A 26,572-nucleotide genomic window follows, 5' to 3' on the forward strand; every position below is an offset into this window, starting at 1 on the left:
TGAGAGCAAGAAATCAAACAGATTATATTAGTAAATATCAATTAATGATTGCAGCCAAGCAGTAATTAAGGGTGTTTTCACAGAAATATATACAAAATAATGGATTAAATTAACCAGTATCTCATGCGAAGCAATTGGAAGTGACTGAAATAACATGTTCAGCCCTAGTGACAGTAACTGAAGTACATAACTTTTTTTTTAAACATAAAAAAGCAGTGTTGCCATGACTAAAAAATCTCAGTAGACTAAATGCAGTGATATGCTGCTTTTAATTGCTTTTGTCCACCGCAGAAAGAGCATGTGTTTGTTTTGAATAGTTATCCTCCAAAACAATCATTGAATAGAAACAGAGAATTAAAAAGACAGCCAGAAAAGAGAAAATCACCTGCAACTTCTGTGACAAACACGCAACCATACAAATAATTACACTTCTAGCAGGAATAAAAGATGTATTGGAACCTCCCACACAACGTTTCCATTCTATCCCGGGAATAGTCAAGCTCATTGCAACATTACATCTGACATTTAATTCAAATGACACTAGCCGCCACAGCTGGAATACGCATTTAGCCTAGGCTATTAGGCAATTTTTCACTATTATAAAAACTGTGTTTGAAACACAGTTACAAACCTGAAAAATCTGTTTAGGATTAAGTATATGACACTGGTCATCACACATAGCATGTTGTTTCTATGGTCACTAGGGGATATTAACCTCCTACGTACTTACTAACCATTGTTCTTATTGCTTCCTCTTTTTACTTCTTGTATTTTTACATTCTTATTTATTTACTTATTTTCTTTTAATGTTTGTACTGTACAGCGCTTTACAAATAAGAAGTATTATTATTATTATTACATATTTTGTCCTGAGTTGGATATGCTTTAATGTGGCAGCCGATATATGGATATTCAAATCACTAAACACGCGTTTTAACTATGGTTTAAGATCTGTACCTTTTGCAAAATGCAGTTCATAGGTAGTCACATTCATTGATTGCATAATGAGCTGTAGCCTTCGTAAATAAGATGCTAATTTCAACTGCTCCAACACAGCTTCGTCAATCCGCATTTTGCGGTGCGAGCTTCACATACGTAAATCTGGCCCTATGTTTCTCCTGTGGGGAGACCTGTTAAAAAAAAGATAGTAAAATAATAACGTAAATGTGTGATCCCACATGAAAAACGTGTCACTAAATATTTGTGATTGTGCCAACAGTTTAAAGGAGCCCTGATGCCTCATGCCAGATAGGCAGACTTGTTTTTCTTGGAAAAAAACCTCTTAAGAGAAAACTAAAGGAGCATTGTTGTTTGCCGGCAGTTTTATAAAATTATTTTTAGGGATAGCCTATTAGCCAAAACATTGATGACAGTGTAGGGAAAATTCACAGAGCAGGAGACCCCCCCCCCCCCAAAAAAGTACAAATCAAAATCAGACTCTGCCCTAATGAACAAGCTGGTTCCTTCAACGCTTTCGAAAATGTAGGCTAAGAGTGTATCAATATATATGTATACACAACATATAATCAATATATCATATGTATGCAGTGTACACTGTCGAAAGGAGAGCAAAGACTGCAAGATTAAAGAATTACGTTTAGTCACTTAGAATAAAGTAGTGATTAGATGTGTAGTAATATATATTCCATAATTTCTTTGATGATTAATGTATATCTTCTATGATGTCACTGTTCAGTTTATCTATACTTTCTATGACTTACTTTTATTTTTCATTTGATGTCTATCATATAATTTCTATGATTTTGATTTGACTGATGCTCAGTACATCTGTGTACTCTTTTATGACTTTTTACTGATGAATATTGTTATTAGAAATGCATAGGTGACCCACATGTAATAATCCAAAGTTAAGTGAAATGATGAATATGAGGTGAAAATCACCAAAACTGATCTATAGGTCGTAGAAAGTTCTGGAAAACACTACATAGTGAATAGCACCGTGTTTCATATGTTTTTAATGTTAAAGATTTAAGTTTATTAGACGACACAGCCTATAGCACAAAATGTATGGAAAATGATCTTTCTTTGTTTTGGGAATCAAGGGGAAAATTCGCCACAGTGGTTTCAGGACTGAAAAGTAAACATCTGCAACATAGCCAAGTCATATGATGGTTTTTAAGAAAGCTATTGGTTGTACTGAGATAAGGATTGTGCATAAAAAGAAGGTTTTGTCTATTATTCAAGGTTGGAAATCTGAGGATTTGAACTGGCTTTTGTGCACGTGTGCTACAATAAAGTCAAATTTTCTGCAGACTTTGCTTTCGTGGGATCTTTTCACTTCCTGGAATTGTTTTACAACTGATTGGAGATCGGACCTTGAGAGCTTCTGTTTCCTAGCAACGACAACAGCCTTGCGATTAGTGGCTGTTTGTTGCAAAAATGTATGCCAAGATATTCATTAATGAGACACAAGTCTCATTAATTGTATTTTATTCTAATTAAGAAAATTACTTGACTTAGCCTTTTTGAGTTTGTTCTGACAAAAACATAAAGGAAACAGAAAAATTGTGAATCATACATAATTTAGAAAAAAAATAAAAAAAATTGACTTTTTTTATTTTTAGACTATATCTCCCAGCCCTATCTAGTATCTACTTTCTGAACATGAATAAAATGTTCATGATGAAGCATATACATTTTCCCCTTATGGTAGGTGATGAAACATTGATATCACATTTATTTTTTATTTTTTTTTAAAGAAATGTGACATACTGTGAGCCAGGATGCCCGCACAGTCCTCCTATATTATTTCCTATATTATACCCCCCCATACAAAGATGCCTTGCATTAATAGCAAAGGCTAACATTTGCCTATTGCAGCCAATCCAAATAACAATATCAAAAATATGACAACCTAAATAATTGTAATGTTACATACAAGAATACGTACCTCTTCACTATGTTCTCCCTGACTTCATATTTCATATTCTTTTTCTGACTCACTCCCCAATTCCATGAAGAAATACTCCTTACAGAAACTCTGAAGCCGTTTTATTTACACAAGGTAAATACAGGTGCATGAAAAAGTGTAAATGAGACGCTGTTTATGGAGAAGTGTATTTCAAATACACATGATACCTTGTGTAAATAAGACAGCTTCGGAGTTGCTGTAATGTGTATTTGTTCACTTTGCTCCTGACTCCGATAGCTCAGCATAAAGCCTTGAAGCCTAACAGGTTTTGCTAACATGGAAATGTGAATGCACAAAAATGAAATCAAACATCTTGTCTATGTCTGGGTTGGTACCCTTTAATATCTAAGTGAACAGAAGCAAACCTGACCTCACAACAACGTTAAACATTTTTTTTAAGTAACAAAGAATAATCCAAAATGGTTCCCAAACTTCTGCACAGGGCCCTTTTTCTTTTTTTATAATTTATAAACAGTAAAAAATGACAATAAAAAGTTATTTTACCCCACCCCACTGTAATCCCTCACATCCCTATCCACAACAGATAAGAGAATGAGACTGACAAAGAACAGAAATTGGAATAAAGAGATTGCTCACATTTAGATCACTGGTTAGTGCACAAGCTTCAATGACAGAATTGTAGAAGCTGCTGTTGAATTCCTTGCCGAACAGAATGTTGTCACGGACTGTTGCATGCTGGATCCAGGGCTCCTGAGTAACAAGGCCAAATCCATTTTCCCTTCCTTGGACACACACCATACCTTGATATCTGTGGAGTTCAGAAGCATTTGAATTTTCTTCACTGTTTAGAGGTTTCTGTGTTTGGAACTGGTATTGAACCACACTGCAATATTCATATGATTAAATAATATCATTGGAAAATAACAGCTGATCATTTGAGAACCATATAAAAACATTTATAATGCCACAAGCTTCATGCGTCAAGCCCTACCGCACAAGTTCTCCTGCAATGGCTGCTAGAAGAGAGCTCTTTCCACAGCCCACTTTCCCCACCACAGCAACAAGGGAACCCTGGTGGAGACCAAGATAATTGTTTCAAGAGAGAATCATTTCATTTATTCCACAGAAACAAAAGTTTGGGGTCACCTTGCCTTGTTCTGCTATAACATATTATTATCTCTGTTCGTAATCAAACAATACATATGTGGTCAAGCACAGACTCAGGTCTCTTATTAAAGTATTTTAATACATTTTTGTTTCACCATGTAGTAATTATAGCAGTTTTTGTATGTAGTCTGTATGTAGAATTGTTTCTTTTCAATATTTATTCAACAGGAAAATTTCTCAGGAGAAACATTTATTGTAGTATCCACTGCATATCTGACAGCAGTATGATAGTTTGAGGCTCATTTGATACCTTTTTTGATTTAGGTATGAGCTCTCTGCCAGGAGAGGAAATATGGCAGTTGAATCTCCCAAAAATATAAGCAGTGATGTTAGTATTCTGCAGTGGGACCCAGCTATCGTGCCAACCAGTTTACAAAACTGAATTTAGTATGCTTTTCAGATACTACACAGAAAAAAAAAAAAAAGCCCACACCCAGAAGAGGCCGGAAGAGTTTTTAGAATAACAAATGTAAATAGAAAAGCAAGGAATTGGGCAGAAGGGAACACAGGCACAGGCTGCCAGTGTATCATAGTAATGACTGAGCATGTTTGTTTGATGATATTTGCAAGGTGAAAATCCTCCATCATATGCCTTTAAGTCAACATGACATTGACTTCAGCATAGGTATCAGTGATCGTCAACATAATTTTTCGTGTGTTTGGCACTTCGTTTGAGGAGAAGGACACAGGCTACTTGTGCACGCAGTCTGGCCAGTGGCCATGAGCATCTTTTTAAGCATTTTACTCTCTGACATTAAGCTGGCTTGGTAAAATTTGAGAGCCACCACTCTGCGTTTGTCAGTCCAGAGCGAGTAGTGTATTTACTCAAAATAAAGATCTGCCAAATTTGCATATTTATTTTGTTTTTCCACAGTAACTATTTGTTGTTTGCACAATCACCACAAAGTGGCATATGTGAGCACTAATCCATCGTCTGAAATACTTGTTCCAAAAGAATGGGGCAGCTGAGTGTCATATTTCTAATATAGGTCTAGGTTTCAAGAATAGTCCATGAACTCCTCCAAAACTAGCATCCACACATACATACATACATACATACATACTATAAAGATACAGTAAACTAGAAATATTCATAAATATGCTGTGCAACAACTAATTTGACAAACAATGATGATCAAGATTAGTTTATCATTGTATTGTAGGCTATAATTGTTAAAGTTGGTTGGGTTGGGAAATCTGACCTGCTTGTACGGGCAACTTCGCCCTGGAGCGATGAAGTCTCTCATTTAATAAAAGAAAATACATTTAATAACTGTCCAGCCAAACGTTACAATGCTAACCAAATATGCACTAAATGAGCAGGTCTATGGTCGTTACAATAAAGAACATAACACAGCCTGTTTGTTTTATTTTCCATCATGACACTGGCTACAACCAGATATTGTTGCCCCCTTAACAAATCTGCCTAAATTGTGAGCTTGCCTGTTACCACCTTGAATTTCACTGTTCTCAAAACACATAAAAGCTAATGCACAGTCAATACCCAATCCACTAAGCGATCTACATCCAACAGTATCTACAACACATGATGAAAAATGCATAGCCAGCTGACTTGGTAGCGCATAAGAATATGGAAAGCTATTTCCCTTGAAAAGCTATTTTGAAGGGCATCAGCTCTAGAACGGGCCCAAAATGAAGGCAGTTGAGCAGGGGATGCTGTATTGATAAGTCTCTAAAGTAACAAGAGCCTGCTATACTTACACAGAAGCTTTGCCATGGTTGAGTTATGGGTTGGCAATTGCTTTAAAAAAAGAAAGAAATCCATCCGATCTTGATAGCTACCTTTTCTGCTAGTACGTTTACTCCCGACTTCTGTATTTACTTATGTACTACTAGTACATTTGGCAGATGTTCTTATCCAGAACAATGCACAATAAAGTGCAGACTTTGCTATTTTCCTACAAGCTGTCACTGATGTTCAAACTTTACCACAAAAACTAGCTAGTTTCATCATTCTGCCTCATCAGAAAACATGCAGCATATCGAGGTTGGAAACAACGGGTCTGTATGAACTGAAACCACACTTTGTTGTTCCCACAAGTTCCCAAGACGATAAACCCAGAGCCATAGAAAGAGATAGTTGCATCAACTCCGTTCAATCTAATGAGACCGTTTTTTTAGAGCACTAGCAGATCGTGGAGTCTCAATAATTCCAAAAAGGTGCAGTGTTTTTGACAGTATGCGATGTTCTCTTCAAAGGCAAAATTAACAGTATTTTGACATTGTTACTAGCACATTTGTATCAAAATAACAATGTGGCTTAAAGCATGCCTCCTCATTAATTCCCACCAAATCAGTAGATTAAGGTAATTTAATGTTAACAGATGATAACATTATTGAATGTTTCTGAATCCGGACCTCAATCCAACCTAACCTATAGCTAGGTTAAAATTAGCTAACAACACGTAAAGACAATATTGCTACGTGTTGTGTTGTACCCATTTCATGGATAACGTTGCTAAATTAGACAAAGAGACTGTGTTTTAGGGGAAAATAGAATGTTTTTAGTTAAATGCAGCCTAGCCTACTATCAGCATGAGGATATCTAATGATATAGGCTAGGCGCCTAACGTTAGACTGCTTCCGACCACGATATGGTAGCTCAAATTAACTGACCTTATATCACTGTTAACGTTATAGCTAGCACCAGACAGCTAGGTTGTTCTTGATACTGATGAATCTTCCTATTAAGGAGAACCATCCTTATTACAGACAACAGATATCCAAATTAGCCCGTTTGGATTCATTTACATTTTACATTTTAGTAATTTGGCAGACGCTTTTAATCCAAAGCGATTTACAAGTGCAGAACTTGTTGCATTGGTTATTTGTTGTGACTTTATCGATTAACTTACTGAAAGTTGCAGATCCTGCTACATTTAGACTAGCTTCATAAACATAACATATGTGACATTTCTTGCCTAGGCTTCAATCTGAAAGTCATTACAATTACATTAAGTATTTCTGGCTATCGTAGAAGTTGAAAAACATATAAATAAACATGCAATGCAATACAGTAAGCAGCAAGTGGGTTAGCCAAGGGATGAGTCAAAAAACCAGCTAACTAACAGTTTAATCCGAGGTATACACTCACTGAGCACAGCCAGTGCAATGCATAAGATCATGCATACAGGTCAGGAGCTTCAGTTAATGCTCACGCTGACTATCAGAATGGAGGAAAAATGTGATCTAAGTGACTTTGACCGTAGAATGATTGTTGGTGCCAGACAGGGTGGTCTGAGTATCTCAGAAACTGCTGATCTCGTGGGATTTTCACATGCAACAGTCTCTAGAGTTTGCAGAGAATGGTGCAAAAAACAAAAAACATCCAGTGAGCAGCAGCTCTGCGAGCAAAAACACATTGTTAATGAGGGGTCAGAGGAGAAGTGCCAGGCTGGTCGAAGCTGACAATAATGCAAATAACCATGCATTACAACAGTGGTATGCAGAAGAGCATCTCTTGACACACAATGAGTGAAATCTCTAAGTGGATAGGCTACAGCAGCAGAAGAGCTTGTATGTACCGTTAGCTAGGTAGGTAGTTGATATATACTACTGTCAAGTATGTTAGCATTATTGAAAGCAGAGAATGTTACTGAAGATACCCAAAATGGCGTAGCACTTAATATCTCAGCCTTGTGACTTTGGTTAGCAAGCAAAACATGCAAATGAGTCATCTACACACTGCCGCATATTTTCTATTGTGAATAATACAGGTAGGCTTGCCCTGCAATTTATGTCTGTTTTCAAGGCATTATCTGTTCAATCCGAATAATGTCTGTATTCGGTTACATCCCTATTAGCTAGTAGCCTACAGTTACCACAAAGGAGGTTAAATGCAGTTTGTCATTTAGTTTGTATAACCATCTACAAAACATAATTGGTCACAAACATAAGTGATGTTGCAACATTTGGTTAGGTTTCATGTATAGAGTAAATGCTAATCTACTGATTTCTCCATTTAAATGATTCAAGGAACTGATTAGTTGATTTCTGTAGCGCAAATTGCCAACAAATAATGACATGATTGACTGAAATTTAGTATTATTATGATTTATTCTTATTATTATGATTGAACTTGAATAATGGCTCATGGCAGCTGTGGAGTAGAGTGCTCACATTTGCCACCTAGTGGTGGTTGTGAAGAACACTATGGATTATTTGTAATCTTGCTACAAATGCCTGTTACTGCCCGAAAAAAAAAAAAAAAAGGATGAAAGTCAACTGGGAACTTCATTAAAGGCGAAGCACCTTAAATTGTGATAATGATTATAAATCTTTTATTGCCATTTATTACCCATTCTTCTTTGTGCACGAAAAATGTATATGGTGAATCCACTAATGTATATGGTGAGACAACTAATATTTTCCCAGCTAAAACAGAAATGGGTTTTTCCACAAATACAAATGACACTCTGCTGCCTCCTACTGTTGAAACCTCACAAGTATATTTTCCTGGGTGGCAGCATTCTTTTCGCCGAGGCAAACCACTATGTGTTTATGTGTTGTATCAGTTTCTGAGGTAGATGTGTTTAAAGGAGAGGTGCAGTCCCTTCAAAAAATATCAGAACAGCAAGGCCAATTCCTGTGTTTTTGCAGAACCTAAAAATTGGGTGGCCTGATACAAAAGGAGATATGTTTTAAGTTGTTTAACAAATATAGATAAAAATACCAGGAAACAAAAACTGAAATTTTGATCTGTCATCTCATGTACATCTTTTGAACTCAAACTCTCAAATGCCGAGGTTACAATATCTGAATGCAAAGTTGGTACATTACCACGTTAGCGTGTCAGGAACAGTAAATTAATGTGTCTGTGTTTCAATGTATCTGGAAGAGTGAAATGAGAGCTGAAGGCAGACCTTTTTAATGGTAAGGTTGAGGTCATGGAGCAGCAAGGCCTCTGGGCCAATCGTGCCAGTCTCTCCTGGAGATTGAGAGTCCCCTCCATCTCGGCCTTTCCAGGAAAATGTGCACTGCTCTATTCGCACAGCTATCTGAGGATCCTCAGGGGCCACTGTGGGGACACAAGGTTAAAATTAGTGGTGTGAATGGTTAAACGGTTAACCGAAACTGATTTGTAACCGGTTCCAAAAAATTGGTAACTGATAACCGATACTTCTTTTCTGAAGGTTAAATTGTAAGCTCAGTTTAAGATAAATGCACGTTCATCACCATGTTCTAAACTAGCAATCGACTAGCTTCAGTGGTTCGAGCAAGCAATCTGGCCATTTCAAGGGGTTTAAAATGCAAACACCATAGGGAATTGAATGCTACAATATTACAGTTATCAAATAATTTCAGAAGCGGTTAGTTAACTTATGGCTTATTGTAACGTTATGTCGTTTCTTTAGGTTCACAGAAGATCCGTGTTTATTCGTTGCCACGCGAAACTACTGGCAAACTGCAGTAGCTTTCCACTATGCTGTATCCACATAAAAATCAGCCATTGCGCGAAATATTACAATACGCCGTTTACATTCAATCCACAAGCTACAGTCATACAAGCAAGCAATCTGCGGCCATTTCAGAGGATTAAGAATGCAAAGAGCGATCATTTCTGTGTTTTAAATCTGTAGCTGTTAGTTCACTTATGACTTATTCTATGGCGTTTCTTCATCCGTGTTTATTCGTTGACACGCAAATTCGTTGACACTACCGGCAAACCAAACTTCGATTTCCACGATTTATCTACATTATCACTAGGCTATTTATCCATCAGATATTGAAAACGAAAATTCCCTGCTTTCAGCGGAAAATGGACAAGTTAATCTCACAACCACGATTGTCCCACGCCATATAAAATGCAATGGCATATAAAATGTAAGTTTACCGTTACATAAGAATATATCAAATTATACAGAGACTTGCATTGGCATGAAAGTAAAATCATTAGACCAGTCGCATATGGTAAAATAGACCCGGTGTTATATTATTTCAGGCAAATATTGCGTGACCACGGAGTGCACAACCTCGTCTGTAAGAAAGTTGTTAACAGCAGCATATTCACAGATTTCATGCCAATCAAGTCAATCAGGCAGAAGCCATAGAGAAGAGGGATGAAAACACGAAGAATTATCATTTTAACCGATGCATTTTTTAAAAATGACACACGATCGACCAGCATTGGCTGACATAAACTACAGGGATTTAACTACAGATTTCTGCAACTGTGAGGTTACCCTGCACAATGTCAGCGTAAATGTAAATATTTCATTAGGCAATTAGGCTGACTTACTGTTATCTGACTTACAATGTTGACATTTAACTATTGAGATGGCCAATACAATTACATTTCTCAGTAATCCAGTAAAAAAAAGAAAAGAAAAAAAAGATACGACCTCTAGCGGTCATAAGCAGTATCGGTTAACTGGTTAACCGTTTAAAAAATGGGATGGTAACCGGTTACTAAAGCTCATGATTTGTCACATCCCTAGGTAAAACAAGCAAATCCAGCACATCCAGATCAAATAGATATTAAAAGTTTACATTGTAGGAGAGTGTTGGTGTGGTCACCATACCCAGACTGTAGTAGGTGTTCAGGTCCTGATTGCGAAGCCTCAGAAAGCACTGTATGCGATCCAAAGACACCATGGCCTCGATGATGCCATTCAAAACCCATGGGAAGCTGTTTAGGGGAAGGATGAGCATCCCCACAAGGGCAAGTGCTGTAAAAACCTGCAAGACAATATAAACAAAACACTGGTTAAGATATCACAATTAATTTTGTAAATGGCACAACAAGTGAATGATTTCATGGCAATCGACAAGCCATTAAATGTTGTTTAATTGTTACTTGGTTGGTTGAGTGCAAAACTCAGACTTTAGTGTAAAATTGTAACACTTGACCCAGTTTATTGAAAGTCTTCTCACCCCCAACCTCACCCCCACCCTTTCCCTGCTAATAGTATATATAAAAAAATGTTTTAGATTTCAGTGATTTGGCAGACGCTTTTAATCCAAAGCGACTTACAAGTGTGTGTGTATGTGTATGTGTATATATATATATATATATATATATATATATATATATATATATATATATATATACACACACACACACACACACACACATACACACTCGCCTTACACTTTATTAGGATTTGAGTATCTCAGATGGTTTGATTATCTCAGAAACTGATCTGCTGGGATTTTCACGCAAACTAGTCTCTAGAGTTTGCAACAGTGATATGCAGAAGACCATCTCTGAACAAACAACACATCATAACTCTAAGTGGATAGGATACAGCAGTAGAAGTCTAAAAAATAAGTCTAATAAATACCTAATAAAATGCTCATTGAGTGTATATAAACCTTGTTTGCAGATTTATTTCAATACAGTTCCAAATTCTTAGACAGCATAAATCTATCATTCCTGAAGCAACAAGGTTCAGTAGATAATGTCCAAAATATAAATGAGATACAGAATATACAGAACAATCCTTAGGTATTTGGATAGTGACTTCACTCTGTACTCCAGCAAATAAACAGTTGAAATAAAACACTGTGGGGTTAAAGTGCAGGTTTGAGGGTTTTTACATCCAAATTGGGTGAACAGTATATGAATTGTAGCTGTTGTTATACATAATTATACATAGTCTCCCCAATTTTAAGGGACTACAAAAAACAAAAAAAGATCTACAGGAGCTACACGGCAAGCTGAAATTATGCAGCTTGTTGACAGCTCCAGACCTATGTCCTGCCCCCAATCTCTCTGATAAGCCATTTACCTCATTGCATCACAATTGCAATCTCTGAATTTTAACAAGCAGTTCATTTGGCTTAATTTCATGCTTTTTAAGAGGGGTTATGTAAGCCACTTTATGTCAGATATAGCTATGCATGCCATGAAGACTAAAATTCCCAAGTTCATATTGCACTTATTCTGCTATATTGTGAAGAACTGCATAAATTGTTCAAATTAAAGCCTGAGTTCAATCAATATGCCCTGAATTGGTGAAAGTGTGGACACCTGGCTACTCAATCTAACCATCAGGAAGATAATGAAAAAAATACAAAAAAATGATAAAGAGCCAAACCTATATGGTGTTCAATATTAATGAAATAAAACAATAACCTAAACAGGAGCATATTAATTAACCTCAGTCTTTTTTCATTTGATCAAAAAAAAGGAATTTATGTTTATGTAACTGTTTGCAATATAGCATAAGATGAACTTGCTATCTATGCTACATATCATGGCATGAATCGCTATATCTGACATAATGTGGCTTACACAATCACTCAAAACATAAAACACCTAATTAAGCCAAATTAACTGCTTGTTACAATTCTGGTTGGAGCAAAAACCAGCATACACAGGGGGGGCCCAGAACCGCACTGTGCTAAGTACTAAGAAGTGTTTTTTGTACTGGAAAAAGGTATTGTGGACAGAAGAGACCAAGATTGACTTGTATAAAAGCGATGGCAAGAGCAAAGTGTGGAGGGAAAAAGGAATTGCCCAAGAACCAAAGCAGCCCATCTGTGAAACGTGGTGGTCAGGGTACACAGGTGCTGGCTTATTTGCCTTCATTGATAATGTAACTGCTGATGGCAGCAGCAGAATGAATTCTTAAGTGTAAAGAAGTATCTTATCTGCTCAAGTTAAATCAAATGCCTCCAAACCCATTCATCCCACAGCAAGGCAATGAGCCCAAGCATAGACCAGTGCTCTTTTTTCTCAGCCATAATGGCATCCTTGCTATTAACACAACTCTGGTCTTGATGTTGACAAACAAAAGAAAAAACCGAAAACCTAGAATCAAGACTAGCTAGATACTGAAAGCTTTCTTATACCTGCATTAAGGAAGCAACTAAATAGACCTGTCCAATCACCTTTGGTATCCTAAAATGGAGGGACTCTGTATAAAAAGGATGCAATTCCTACATGGATCACCCAATATGGAAATTTCCTCAAACTAAAGGAGACAATCTGCACTTTATCCACATATTCATGCTTTAATTTCAAATCCAATCTGGAGTAGAGAGCCAAAAGAACAGAAATTGTACCACTGTCCAAATACTTAGACAACACTGTACAGCATACAGGACTGTGCACACATCTTAGATTCTATCTATTACTTCATATGTTATTTTATTCAATGAAATACAAAAAATGTCACGTTTGGAAATCTCAAATTTGCTCTTTTATACCGATACACAAATGCATTAAACAAAAAATAAACATCTTAGATGATTTATATATACACAAAAAAAAGCCCACTGACCTTGGCCGCAGTGAGTTTGTGACCCAGTAGAACATATGTTATAAATGTGAGAATCGAGACGATCACAGGGAGTGCAGCCCAGGTATATACACACACTGCATCAAGGTACTTGATAGTTTTCAGGTGGCTGAGTTCCTGCTTCCGACAATCTGCGATCTTCTGCACAAAGTGTGACTCCCAGGTGTAGAACTTCATAACCCGTATTCCAAACAGCATCTCTGACATACGCTTCAGAGCACAAAGTAAAGAAAATGAAACTATTGCGATGTTTTCAATTTTACAGATCAAAGCCTTACTAACTTTAGGGTCATCTCTGGAAACAATGGGCCAGAATTTCATACATGAAACTCACACTGATGAGGGTGTGTTGGTGCGTTTACAGTCTGCCTGAAATGAATGTCTCATTTACAAAGGCTAAAGCGCATCACAAAATCAGCAAATGGAACTCCCTACTGATCGCTTTTTGTGAATGAAACAGATCTTAAAACTAGCTAAAACTCCTATTTAGTGCACTGAATATCTTCACTGGATGTGGAAATATTCATATATCTTATGGTGCCAGGTAACATATCCAGCACTGTTGCCAGGATAGAATGGGAATGTTGTGTGGGAGGTTCCGAGAAGAGTATGGTCACAGAAGTTATTTTTGGCAGTTCTGTGTTGTTCCCCATTTTAGTGTTTCATAACAACATGAAATAACATAACATAAAGACAAGGACAGGCCATTCAGTCCAGTAAAGCTCAACTTTCCTAACCACTAGGACCACTACCTACTGCTTACTTTGCCTTAAAGATAAATAGAATCTAGCACCGTATCAACCCTGGTCTTCAAAACTCCCAGAGTGCCTGCCTCCACTACATGTCCTGGTAAGCTATTCCACACAGTGACCACTCTGTGTGAAAAAATACTTCCTAGTATCAGTGCAGATTTTATCCTTATCCCAATTTCGATGTATGCCCTCTCATTCTGCTAACTCATCCTGAAGAATCATTCACTTTGTTACACACTTGAATGAATTTAAAAGCCTCAATCAAATCCCTGCTGTGTCTCCTTTTACTATGCTTAGAGAGATGAAGCATCTTCTGTCTTTCCTCATAACATTAATCATTTTTACATGGAATAAATCTGGTTGCCCTTGCCTGTGCCTCTATAGTGCTTTTCCAATGCCTCTATAGTGCTTTCCATAGAATGATACCCAGAAATGCACACAATACTCTAAGTGTGGTCAAACTATTGTATAAGGTGACTATAACTTTCTAAGATTTATAATCAACACTCTTGGCTAATTATCCTAACATGCTGTACTGCTACCGCACATTGATTAGAACCTGAAAGGCTTAGATCAACGATTACCCATTAGTCTTTTTAAACTTATTTCATACAAAAGTCGCAAGGCACAATGCCTCATATCTACACCTGAAGCTAGTCACAAGCAGTTTAGTAAATCTGGCCCAATGCATCTCAAAAACATATAAATTAAAGTTGTCAATAACTATGGTAAAGTTTCTACTGTATTCCCTTCAGAATTAGTTTTATTAGACTTGTTTATAAACAGAGCTGAATTTACTGAAGTTGCTCAGGGTGCTTACTTTGACACGGATGTCTTTCTGCTGGAGCATTTGCTTGCTGTTCTGCATGATGCATGTGGCAATCACCTTATTTAATGGGACAAGCAACAGTGCTATGCCAAGGCCCCCCAGGAACGCCACCCCCACTTGCAGGTAAAGCAGATAGAGGGTGATGGCAAACTGAAAGGGAAGACTCCATAATTCATGGAAACTATTGAAGAAATTGGCCAACCGATCAGTGTCCGTGCTCATGAAATTGACCACCTCGCCCACGGAGAAACTGGCCAGCGCTGAACTGTTGACTCGTAGCGTCTTGCGGTAAATAGTGGAGATGATAGCAGCACGAACAGAGAGCGAGACCTTGGACACTTCGAATAGGAATATGTTGCGAAGGAAGGCAGAAAGCGAGGTACTAGCAAAGAGACCAAGACAGCACCACAGCCCCTGATTAACAGGTGCTTGCCCAACCTCCATGAAATTCACCAGGCTGCTGAGGAGCAACGGGCCAGCGAAGCCCAGCATGTTGCCTACCAACTTTAAAATGCCAAGGAGGTAAAATTTCATTCCAAACGCCCTGTGTAACACCTGAGGAAGCCAGACCACAGGCTCCTCAGCTATGCATGTCTCTGAATCATAAAGAATTTCCTGTGAAGCGGACTGGCTCCATGTACCATTTTGAACTCTTTCAGGAGGAGTCAGTCTGTCGCTTATCACCTCTTCCACCCCTCCTTGCCTTAGCATAGCCTCCTGCCAGCATTGGTCGAAGTGTAGGCAGATGGCCCTGGTGCGTAGTTGGCGGGGCAACAGGTAGACATCTGAAGGCCTCTTCAGTTCACCGTGTTGGCCAAGTTTCATCAAGGGGTTCAGCCAAAAATAGAATATCCGAGAAACCCAGTTGCAACTGTCCTCTGCAACTATTTGTCCATCTTGGCACAAGTGAGCATCATTGGATATAAGGGAGGCCCGGTCAGAATAATTTACAGAGAGATGTTCGACTGCTTCTCTCTGACATTGAAAAGAAAATGCAACCAGGTAGACCAGAAGACATAATAACTGCGCAGCCACAATGGCCATGCGTACAACCCTGAAGGGATGAGTTAAGTCTAGATAAGTGGAATCCTTGCAAAAAGTGACCAGATTAATGATGAGACTGGGAGCAGGCAGAATGGCCAGTACTAGTAGTGTTAAAGGTCCCCTGTTCCCAGTACCTATGCAGTAAAACTGCTGCTGGACTGCTAGTGCCCCAAAGTGGACAAACCACGCCAAAATGCCACATCCATCAGCCAGGATATTAAGATACATAATGGGTTGGTTTAGAATGACAACCATGACTATATCCACAATGAAAAGTAAGGCAACCAGTACAACCATTGCCATCCTCCAGCTCCAGCTGCATGAGGAAGAGACAGTAGGACTGTTGAATCTGCATGAAGAAAATAGAGGGGAGAAGATGATTAGATTATGGGACTGTGCCATGCCCTGCAGAGAAGCAATTGCACATTTACTCATATACTGCTACAGACAAGTTAGTAATTTGAGCAAGACACACAATTCTCAGAATAGTTTTATTAGTGTGATTGCAGAGCAATTGTTGTTTATTTATTTGCTTGCTTTAGCACAGAAAACTATTACATTACATTATTGGCATTTGGTTATCTCAGAGTAACAGTCTAATTGAGACGAGATGGCTTGGAGAAGGCATGTCGCTCTCAGGGTCACAAGATCCTACTGAGCAGCCGAGCTAGCACTAATTGGATTAGATAAGGTATAATTAGCTACCAAATTGGGAGAAAAAGGGAAAAATTGGAAAGGAAATATATTTTTAAAGAAATGTCGACCTTCTGAAAAGTATGTTCATTTGGAGGGTTGCCAGTTCGATCCCACCCTGGGTCTGTCGAAGTGTCCCTGAGCAAGTCCCTGGTGCCTTGCATGGCAGCCAATTGGCGTTGGTGTGTGAGTGCGTGTATGAATGAGAGAATGAGAAGTATCAACTGCACAGCGCTTTGGATAAAGGCGCTATATAAATGCCAGCCATTCATCATTTACATACGATGCAATGTAGTGTCCGAAAGATTTAAATCAGAGTCATTGTTATGCTGATGATAGCTCAATCCAATGGCTGTTACCAGAGTTGGGGACTCCAGTCAGGGACATACATGGACTCATACAAAAATGACTTCAGACTTGACTCGTCAATAAGGACTCATGAGTCTGCCAAATGGCATTGTGAAAACGAGAAAGAGAATAATGTCACAGCCAATGATTATTTTTAAATTATTTATATGAAAGATATCCCTAAATTAAAACACACCCAACGTCGTTTTACGTGCCACACCGTGCGCCTTTTAGTTGCAACCATAGCAAAACCCTACGCTGTATTTCTTGCAGCATAGCTCGCTAAGATTACAGTTCCGCATTTTAAAATTATTTATATGAAAGATATCCCTAAATTAAAACACACCCAACGTTGTTTTACGTGCCACACCGTGCACCTTTTAGTTGCAACCATAGCAAAACTCTATGCTGTATTTCTTGCAGCATAGCTCGCTAAGATTACAGTTCCGCAACAGACATTTGAAAACTTATACGGAAAGGTTACGTGTTTCAGACTCAGAATAAAGTTTGTGTCATTTTAATCAGCATAACAGAAGTGCATATTTTCTTATTTTGTTGACTGCCAAGTTGTAGCGATGTTGGCTTGCATTTCAAATGATTATACTTGAAAAGCTATGCAAGCTAGAGAACCACAAGTATAAGGTACAGTAATTTTAAAACAAACTTCTTCAGGTTGGCTTGAAAAGCCCTGTACATTGTCAGCATAGTTCACACAAGCAGCTGTGTTTTTCAATAAAATGGCCATGTAATGGGATTTTTATCTGGGGCCCGATCAAGGGTTGCACTATTTTAAAAACTTTCAGTATGGTCTTTAAGATCGATATGCAAGCAGGACAGCGAGTGATTTTTCAGTGTCTTGTTAGGTGATGTTATGGACATTGCTTGGTATTCCAGTGTCATACAAATATGAACTGTATTTGAGAGAACTTGTTTGTAATTGACGTTAACATTAAAAGCTACCGTAGAACCCGAGTTTGGCATGTACTGTAGTTGCATGCAGTTTTTTATAAGATTTATAATTTTACTATGCAATAGTGCAATGGCATTCCTTAGGATTCAAGGTTTTCTTATAGAATAATGTAGATGTAGTCCAAAATCATAGGTCCCGATTTCTTGCATAAACAGTATCTAGCCTGACTTTATTTTTTTTACTAATTCAAGTAAATGCTTAACAGTAACCTTTCATTAAAAATTTTTTAAGAAACAGTATATTAATAAGGCGGCACGGATGGCGCAGTGGGTAGCACTGCCGCCTCACAGCAAGGAGGTCCTGGGTTCGAATCCCCGTCGGCCGGGGCCTCTCTGTGCGGAGTTTGCATGTTCTCCCCGTGTCTGCGTGGGTTGCCTCCGGGTACTCCGGTTTCCTCCCACAGTCCAAAGCCATGCAGGCCAGGCTGATTGGAGAGTCTAAATTGCCCATAGGTATGAATGTGTGAGTGAATGGTGTGTGTGCCCTGCGATGGACTGGCGACCTGTCTAGGGTGTATTCCTGCCTTTCGCCCAATGTATGCTGGGATAGGCTCCAGCCCCCCTGCGACCCTGTTCAGGATAAGCGGGTTAAGATAATGGATGGATGGATGGAGTATATTAATAAACCACTACTGCAACGTGATTCAAATTTCAACACTTTGTAACTTTGTTTACATTTACAAAATTATTATTCTTGAGTCACAGATGCAGATTAAGCCTAGTCCTAGACTAAATTCAATTGCATTTTAACCATACAAAGCTGCATTTAGTCCAAAGCTTAATCTGTGTTCATGTAACCAGCCCACATTTTGTTATTGACAATCATATATATTACAGCCCATGGTAATGAGTCACACAGAGTTCTTCAAAAAATAGAATAGTTATTTATTTTATCTAATTTATTGATATAGCAATTACCTAGCACAACAAACCTGAGGTTTTGGCAAGCCTTTCTCCGCCATCTTGAGAAAGGCTTTGCCAAAACCTTGGCTCAGGCGTGGTAGTTCATTGCTATATGAATAAACAAATGAAATAACCACTATCCCCTGATAATATCCCCTGCTTCTTCAGTTGCCACACACTTGATGTCATATACAAACTATGTCTTCTACACTTCTGGTTTCTATATCTTCAATTAGCATAGGAATCGTTATGAATTTCTATAGCCATACTGTGTAGGCTGCACCATTCTGGAGACTTGAGACTTGACTCAGACTTGCATATGATGACTTGTGAACATCTCTGGCTGTTACGCAGTACTCATGATACCAGTGGTGGAAAGCAAACTGTGTGCAGGCAGCACGCGGGAGATGCAAGATTACAACACACATGAGCGGCGCAGTCCTTTGAAGTGCACACTCGGCAATGTTGAGATCTGACAAAAGAGTCGTAGAGCAGTTCTTCCAGGCTGTTGCTAGCTGGTCCTCTCCCAAGCTATGTGCATTAGTGGCAGGCTAGCTAACATTAGAGCGACCTTTCTTCAGTTGTTCAGCAGGTTGAATTTCACACACAACTTGCGAAAACATTAAGTTCAGTCACTCACCATGCTAATAACAGGCTATCCCCGTCCACCGGGTGTGGGACAGAACCAAACGCAGTGCAGTGCAATACAATCGACACGACTTACTAACAACTAATAAATAAAACAGTAGGCAAATAACCTGGATATACGCTATTTGGCCCAAATAATATTTGGGCCAATACAGTGTATTTAAGTTGTCAAATATTCCAAGTTACAATAGTGTATCACATAAATTCCCATTGGCTGACGAGACGTACTACAGGTTGCATATTACATTGGATTGGGTAATAATTGCAGGAAGCTGTATTCATAGAAAATAAATGCACAGATAATTCTGGGAAATAGGGTGCTCATGCTTAATCATGCTTCAATAAACATAACTTTGTGCAAGTCTCAATAAAACAGCAAAATTACACATTGACATCAAAAATCATATTGTAACAGAGCCCTACACTAATTTAGGGGTATCCATAACACAGATATGGTGCAACTTAGCGATATCAAAATCAGTAATTGTCAAGCCCATTGCCATTGTAGTAGACATGGCATTGAGATTGGTTTCGAAATGGATGAGATATTGAGGTTCAAATTTAGCTGTTTTCAATGAGAGAGCCAACCAACCCGAACATATACTGTGCACTAATACGCTCAGTATAATAATTCACTCTTGTACGTTTTGCTGTAATCTATAGATCATGTAATCTTTTGTTGCATGGGGATGGGACACATTTTACAAATGTAACTATTTACAATAAATCCAATGGAATTATTACGATCATTAATTATCAGATCATCTAGCATGCTAACAATGCTTAAATAGCAGATCTAGTACCCTTCAATTATGTGCTGGCTTATTAGCAAAGGCGAAACATTGTCAATTACGACCAATGCAAATATAACAATATCAAAAATATGACAATGAAAATAATTTAAATGAGATAAGCAGTAATAGGTTTGCCATGTTTCTATGTGTCTGCTTTTCTCACATACTCCCAAAATCCACATCAACATTAGGGGTGTGAATGATTAAACGATTAACTGGTTAACCGAAACTGATTTGTAACCGGTTACAAAGAATTGATAACCGATTGTAAACTCAGTTTAAAATAAATGCACGTTCATCACCAGGCGTATTATTGCGGTTCTAAACTAGCAATCAACTAGCAGTTCGAGCAAGCAATCTGGCCATTTCAAGGGGTTTAAAATGCAAACACCATAGGGAATTGAATGCTACAATATTACAGTTATCAAATAATTTCAGAAGCTGTTAGCTGCTAACTTATGGCTTATTGTAACGCTATGTCGTTTCTTAAGGTTCACAGAAGATCCGTGTTTATTCACTGTGTCACGCGAAAATACCGGCAAACTGAACATAGCTTTCCAGTATGCTGTATCCACATGGAAATGAACAAAGCAATACATCATTGCATAAATATTGCACAAAATATTACAATACGCTGTTTACATTCAATCCACAAGCTACAGTCGTACAAGCAAGCAATCTGTAACCATTTCAGATGGTTAAGAATGCAAACACCGCATGGAATTGAATGCTACATTACTACAGTTTTCTAATCATTTCTGTTTTAAATCTGTAGCTATTAGTTCACTTATTGCTTATTCTATGGCGTTTCTTCATCTGTGTTTATTTGTTGACACTACTGGCAAACTGAACTTCACTTTCCACTATGCGGTATCTACATAAAAATAAATAAAGCAATACATTATCATTAGGCTATTTATCCATCGGATATTGAAAGCGAAAATTCCCTGCTTTCAGTGAAAAATGGACACGTTAATCTCACCACCATGCCATATAAGATGCATTGGCATATAAAATGTAGGTTTACCGTTACATAACAATATATCAAATTGTACAGAGACCTGCATTGGCATGAAAGTAAAATCATTAGACCAGTAGCCTATGGTAAAATAGACCCGGTGTTATATTATATCAGGCAAATATTGCGTAACCACGGATTGAACAACCCCGTCTGTAAGAAAGTTGTTAACAGCAGTATATTCACAGATTTCATGCCAATCAAGTCTATCAGGCAAAAGCCATCGAGAAGAATGCAGCAGCTCGTCTGGTCTTCAACCTTCCCAAATACTCACACGTCACCCCCCTGCTTACTTCCCTCCACTGGCTGCCTGTCATGGCTCGCATCAAATTCAAAACATTGGTGCTAGCCTTCCAAGCAGTTAAAGGGTCTTCCCCAGCTTATCTGCAAAAAATCATCAGACCCTACACCCCTGCCAGACCTCTTCGTTCAGCCTCCACAGGCCGCTTGGCACCTCCCCCCCTCAGAACCTCCACCTCACGCTCACGACTACTGTCTGTTCTGGCTCCACGGTGGTGGAACGAACTCCCCGTTGAGGTCAGAACTATAGAATCTCTCCCCACCTTCAAGCGCAAGCTGAAGACGCACCTCTTCAAGCAGCACCTCTCCCCATCCCTCCCTACCTCCCTGTGAACCTTAATTGTTGTCTCTGTGACTTGCTTTGTGTATCGGTATTTTTAGTTGGCTAGGTAAGCAGTGTTTGGATAGTTAACTTTGGTCACTTTTGCTCGTTTGTTTGTTTGTTTGTTCAAAAAAAAAAAAAAAAAAAAAAGAAATGGCCCTTGTCCTTATCTTTGTTGTACAGGTAGCAGTTGAAATTGTACTTACCTCTAGGGTCTTTCAGCGAACTTATCCCTGGTTATGGGTATGCACTTTGTTGTACGTCGCTCTGGATAAGAGCGTCTGCCAAATGCCAATAATGTAATGTAATGTAGAAGAAGGATGAAAACATGAAGAATTATCATTTTAACCGATGCATTTTTAAAAAAGGACTTCAAATGACACAAGCTGTACATAGTTGGAAAGCTTATACTGGCAGAGAAAAGAGTTCCCAGTCAAAACATTTAAATGAATTAAAACAGCTTTTCAAAAGTGTATTGTTATGTGTGGCTGATATACCCCCACTTCTTCTTTGCTTGATTTTTATAAAAAGTAATTCAAACAGATTATGAAATGACCATTGAATCTTGAAACAGACACCTCTATGCATAAAACCACTGGAAAGAAATGTATATTTATTAGATGTATAGGAGCAGATATTGACATTTTGCTATTAAGTGAGGACAGTTTTTCACTGCTGTATCATTACATTTACATTTTTACATTTTTGTCATTTGGCCGACGCTTTTAATCCAAAGCGATTTACAAGTGCATAATACCTTCAAGCTATTTTTGGCTTTATCTTGACGGAATGCTAATTTTGATGGTGAAAATTTTGTATGTATCCTTGAGTTTATGCTCCCAGATAGACGCTATTGTTAAATGTGTCAAGCTTATTGCAGATGAGGACCGCTCAGGAAATGTGCGCACATTAGTCACTAAACAGGACTGGTTGGACCTGCTTTTGCGGTTTCAGGCTTTCAAGTCTGTTCCCAGGTAGTTGGTTACCACATCCCTAACTGTAACCAGAGAGGAAGAGGCATAGCAAGAGGTCGCACTTTGGGTCTGAAACATCTGCAACATTGTTGATATGCTCGATTGCGCAAATTGACACATTTTGTTGATGTTGTTTGCTCAAAATAACCTTGTTCCTAACTGCATCACTGTCATGGCAATAATAACAGTAAACACACCTTCACCTGATGTGTGATAATGCATGTTTTGAACTTTGAACTCTTCTCTTCTCTAATCATATGGCCAAATTAAATTTGATTGCAGAGGCATCAGCCTGAATTCGGTGAACGAAGGAACTAACATTACTTCACAAACACGCAACAAACCCTCATTTTCACCATTATAGCCTTTCAAAATAAAAATGTATCAATATTTCTTTTTACAATATTAGCCGAATGCCGAATTGGTTTGTTTGTATCTGCAATATGGATAAATAACCCCTCTCCTTTTTTATCTAACTTACAACAAGTCAGGGTATATATTTTTTTCTTGAACAAAGGACACGTGTCAACTTAAGTTTCACCTGATCAGGAACATTGAAATCTACAGTTATTCAGTCAACTGAACAGTGAGCCGTACAGACATTAGCACGCCCTCTGAGTCTTGCGGGGGTGGGGTGGGTGAAGACAATGAAGCAAACTGATCTGAAAGCTCACTATCCCTCACAAGTGCCCAAAACAGTAAATCCACAGCTTAAGCTAGGTTTTGAAACAACTAGTAGCTGGTTGACCAGTTAGACCAGCTCCATACTAAACATGCTTTGACCATCTCAAGCTATGCTTTGAAAGAGCTGGGTAGCTGGTATCTCAAGCTGGTCATAGCTGGATTTTACCCCAGGGACAGCTAACGTCAACTAAGTTATATAACAAACATTTGTTTACTTTAACATCAAGTTTATGTTTGTACTGATGAGCTAATGTTAACAACATCCATGTCTCTACGGCCTAATGTTTCTCTTAGGCCGCACACAAAACGATTAGCTAGCAATTTTAAATTAGCATCTGGATGAAATCAGTAAAGTAAGAAATAAGAAAAAAAGGTAATGTAGGCTCCTGCTTAGGCTACAGAGCTTTTAAACTTTAAAGTCCTGGTTGTTCCTCTACATTTAATGATGTGAGACAGCATAGCCCTATAGCCTACTGTATAAACGACCTGGATAACAAGTTTCCATTTTCATAACATAAAATAACATAAGGTAATGGCGAAGGTAACAGGCCATTCAGCCCAGGAATGCTCACCTTTCCTACCCCTAAGTGTATCTACTGCCTAATTTGCCTAAAAGCTAAATAGAATCAAATACCATATCAAGACTGGTCTTGAAAACTCCCAGTGTTTCTGCCTCCACTACATGCACTGGCAATTCCAAACATTGGCCGCTCGTTGTGTGAAAAAATACTTTGTAATGTCAGTACGGAATTTATCCTTTGCCAATTTCCATTTGTGTCCTCTCCTTCTGCTAACCGAACTCAACCTGAAGAATCCCCTATAATTCACTTTGTTAATCCCTTTAATGAATTTAAAAGCCTCAATGAAATCCCCACTAAGCCTCCTTTTACTAAACTTAAAGAGATTAAGCATCTTAATTCTATCCTTGTAACTCTTATCTTTTTTACATGGAATCAATCTGGTTGCCCTTCTCTGAACCTTTTCCAGTGTCCTTCTTATAGTGCTCCTATATACTCAATACTCCTGCCTATGTATCCTAACATCCTACTGGCCTTTGAGCACTATCCAATTTTGTACCCACCATGCAGTAATCCTGCCTTATATTTTTATTTCCCACATGTAGAACTTTGCAATTGGTTGTATTGAATTTTATTTGCCAGGTTTCCGCCCACTTCTGGATTCTGTTTAAGCCTTCCTGGATTACCTTAGTAGAGTCTATACTGTTAGTTAAGCCTCCTAGTTTGTATCTTCTGCAAATTTAACTAAATTACTTTCAATGCCCATGTCTAGGTCATTTATGTCAGGAACAGCAGTGGCCCCAGCACCGATTCCCTGTGGGACTCCACTTCCCACAATACCCATTCATCTGCTTATGGTTCGCAATCACAGAATTTTAAAAAAGCTCTTCATTTTTCTGATTTAGATTATTACAAAATGAGTAGACATCAACTACGCTACAAGAGCCGAGTCTTATACTGTCCGGACAATAGTAAAGAGGTGTTAAAAGCGGGGGGATAAGTGGGGTAAGTGGGAATTTGTCTGACCCACTATTCAGTAGCAAACTGAACGACAGGAGGGGAAATCAAGAGAGAGAGAAGTGCATATTTTAGGACTACAAACATAGCACTACTCCCATAGAGGAAATTTTGTAATCTCACATCTTCTTATGAGCAAACAATTACAACCCCCAGTTAGTAATAAAAATGACTATATTGATACATATTGATTGTTGCAGGTTTATTTGCATTTTTCGCACGATCGCTAAACATGCTCACTCACGTACAGTATTTTCATATTTTAAGGTTCACCGAATACAAAGAATAGCATTCTACATTAATGTGACTTAAATAATAAGGGGGATAAAGGTTAGATAGACACCTGCCTGTAATCAGTGGTGTACTTAAGTAGCCTACATTTTTGCAGTATCTAAAATGTGTCGTCTAAAATATCTCAAAGAAAACCCAAAGAATAATGATGCACTTTTAAATTGTTTAAAAATAGAAAAAAAATTATCTGAGGTACAAGATCCAATCACTTCATGAAAATGAACTATAATACTAAACATGCTCACTCATGTACAGTATTTTCATATTTTTAAGATTCACTGCATGCATTCACTATTCCTTTCCACCACAAAATTCTACCCAGTGCTTACTGCAATATGCAGATAAGCTTGAATATAATTCAGAGACAGACTTTGCCATCTTGATGCAGCCAATCCGTTTCCCATTAAAAAATGCTCTCTGTATCAGCTAACAATTCCGTTTCTGTTTTCAACTATGCTACATGCCACTATAAGAGAGTTGGTAATGGCTATGAGTTAGCCAACCCTCTTTTGGAAAGTTGTATTAAATTGTAAACGTGTGCTACAGAGTGAAGATGGTCCAGACTGCAATTTAAAGTCCGTAATACTATGTATTCGGAACTAGTAGGGTTACAGATCGTGGATGTTGTTAACTTTAGGTCATCAGTACAAATATTAACTTAACGTTCAGTAAACAAATGTTTAATGAAACCGATGTTAGCTGTAGATATTTGCTACTAAAGGGGTGTAACGTTACAAGCAATACAGTGGGGTTCAATGAATGTCTGTTACAATTAATCTGTATATGACTGAAAATAAACCTGAATAGCTTTATAAATGATACAAAAGGAAAGGGGCTGTGAGCAAAAGTGTGGGATACTTTTTGGATTATTCTTTGTTACTTTGTAAAAAGTGATTTGAGTCAGGTGAATATAATTCCAGGGCTGAACTTTTTATTCTGAAGTAACTCCATGCCCTTTAATGTATCCAACAGCAGTGTAGTGTCCTATCCATCTGGTGCTAACAACTATGGGTTCCTTGTCCAAGGATGTCTGAATGAAAATGCTTAATTTGGTTAACTCTCAAAGTTTCAAACTACCTATTTCCACTGTCAGAAACATTATCAGAAAATTTAAGATGAATGAAACAGTTGCAGTCCAGGCA

General features: G+C 38.1%; 1 protein-coding gene across 6 annotated transcripts in view; it reads right to left on the reverse strand.

The window, feature by feature from the left end:
• Positions 1–26,572, reverse strand: part of abcc10 (ATP-binding cassette, sub-family C (CFTR/MRP), member 10) — an 80,475-nt gene that overhangs the window by 41,593 nt on the left and 12,310 nt on the right. For 4 of the 6 annotated variants that reach the window (XM_061221905.1, XM_061221897.1, XM_061221913.1 and 1 more), the window contains exons 3-8: positions 14,899–16,300; positions 13,309–13,536; positions 10,603–10,759; positions 8,944–9,098; positions 3,885–3,964; positions 3,530–3,701 (exon numbers count right to left, since the gene is read on the reverse strand). In XM_061221905.1, the coding sequence (XP_061077889.1) occupies positions 3,530–3,701; positions 3,885–3,964; positions 8,944–9,098; positions 10,603–10,759; positions 13,309–13,536; positions 14,899–16,300 (2,194 nt within the window). The remainder of the gene's footprint in view (positions 1–3,529; positions 3,702–3,884; positions 3,965–8,943; positions 9,099–10,602; positions 10,760–13,308; positions 13,537–14,898; positions 16,301–26,572) is intronic. The other 2 variants (XM_061221931.1, XM_061221939.1) reach the window with 2 other exon arrangements.

The sequence above is a fragment of the Conger conger genome, chromosome 2, assembly GCF_963514075.1.
Source record: "Conger conger chromosome 2, fConCon1.1, whole genome shotgun sequence".
Lineage (NCBI taxonomy): Eukaryota > Metazoa > Chordata > Actinopteri > Anguilliformes > Congridae > Conger > Conger conger.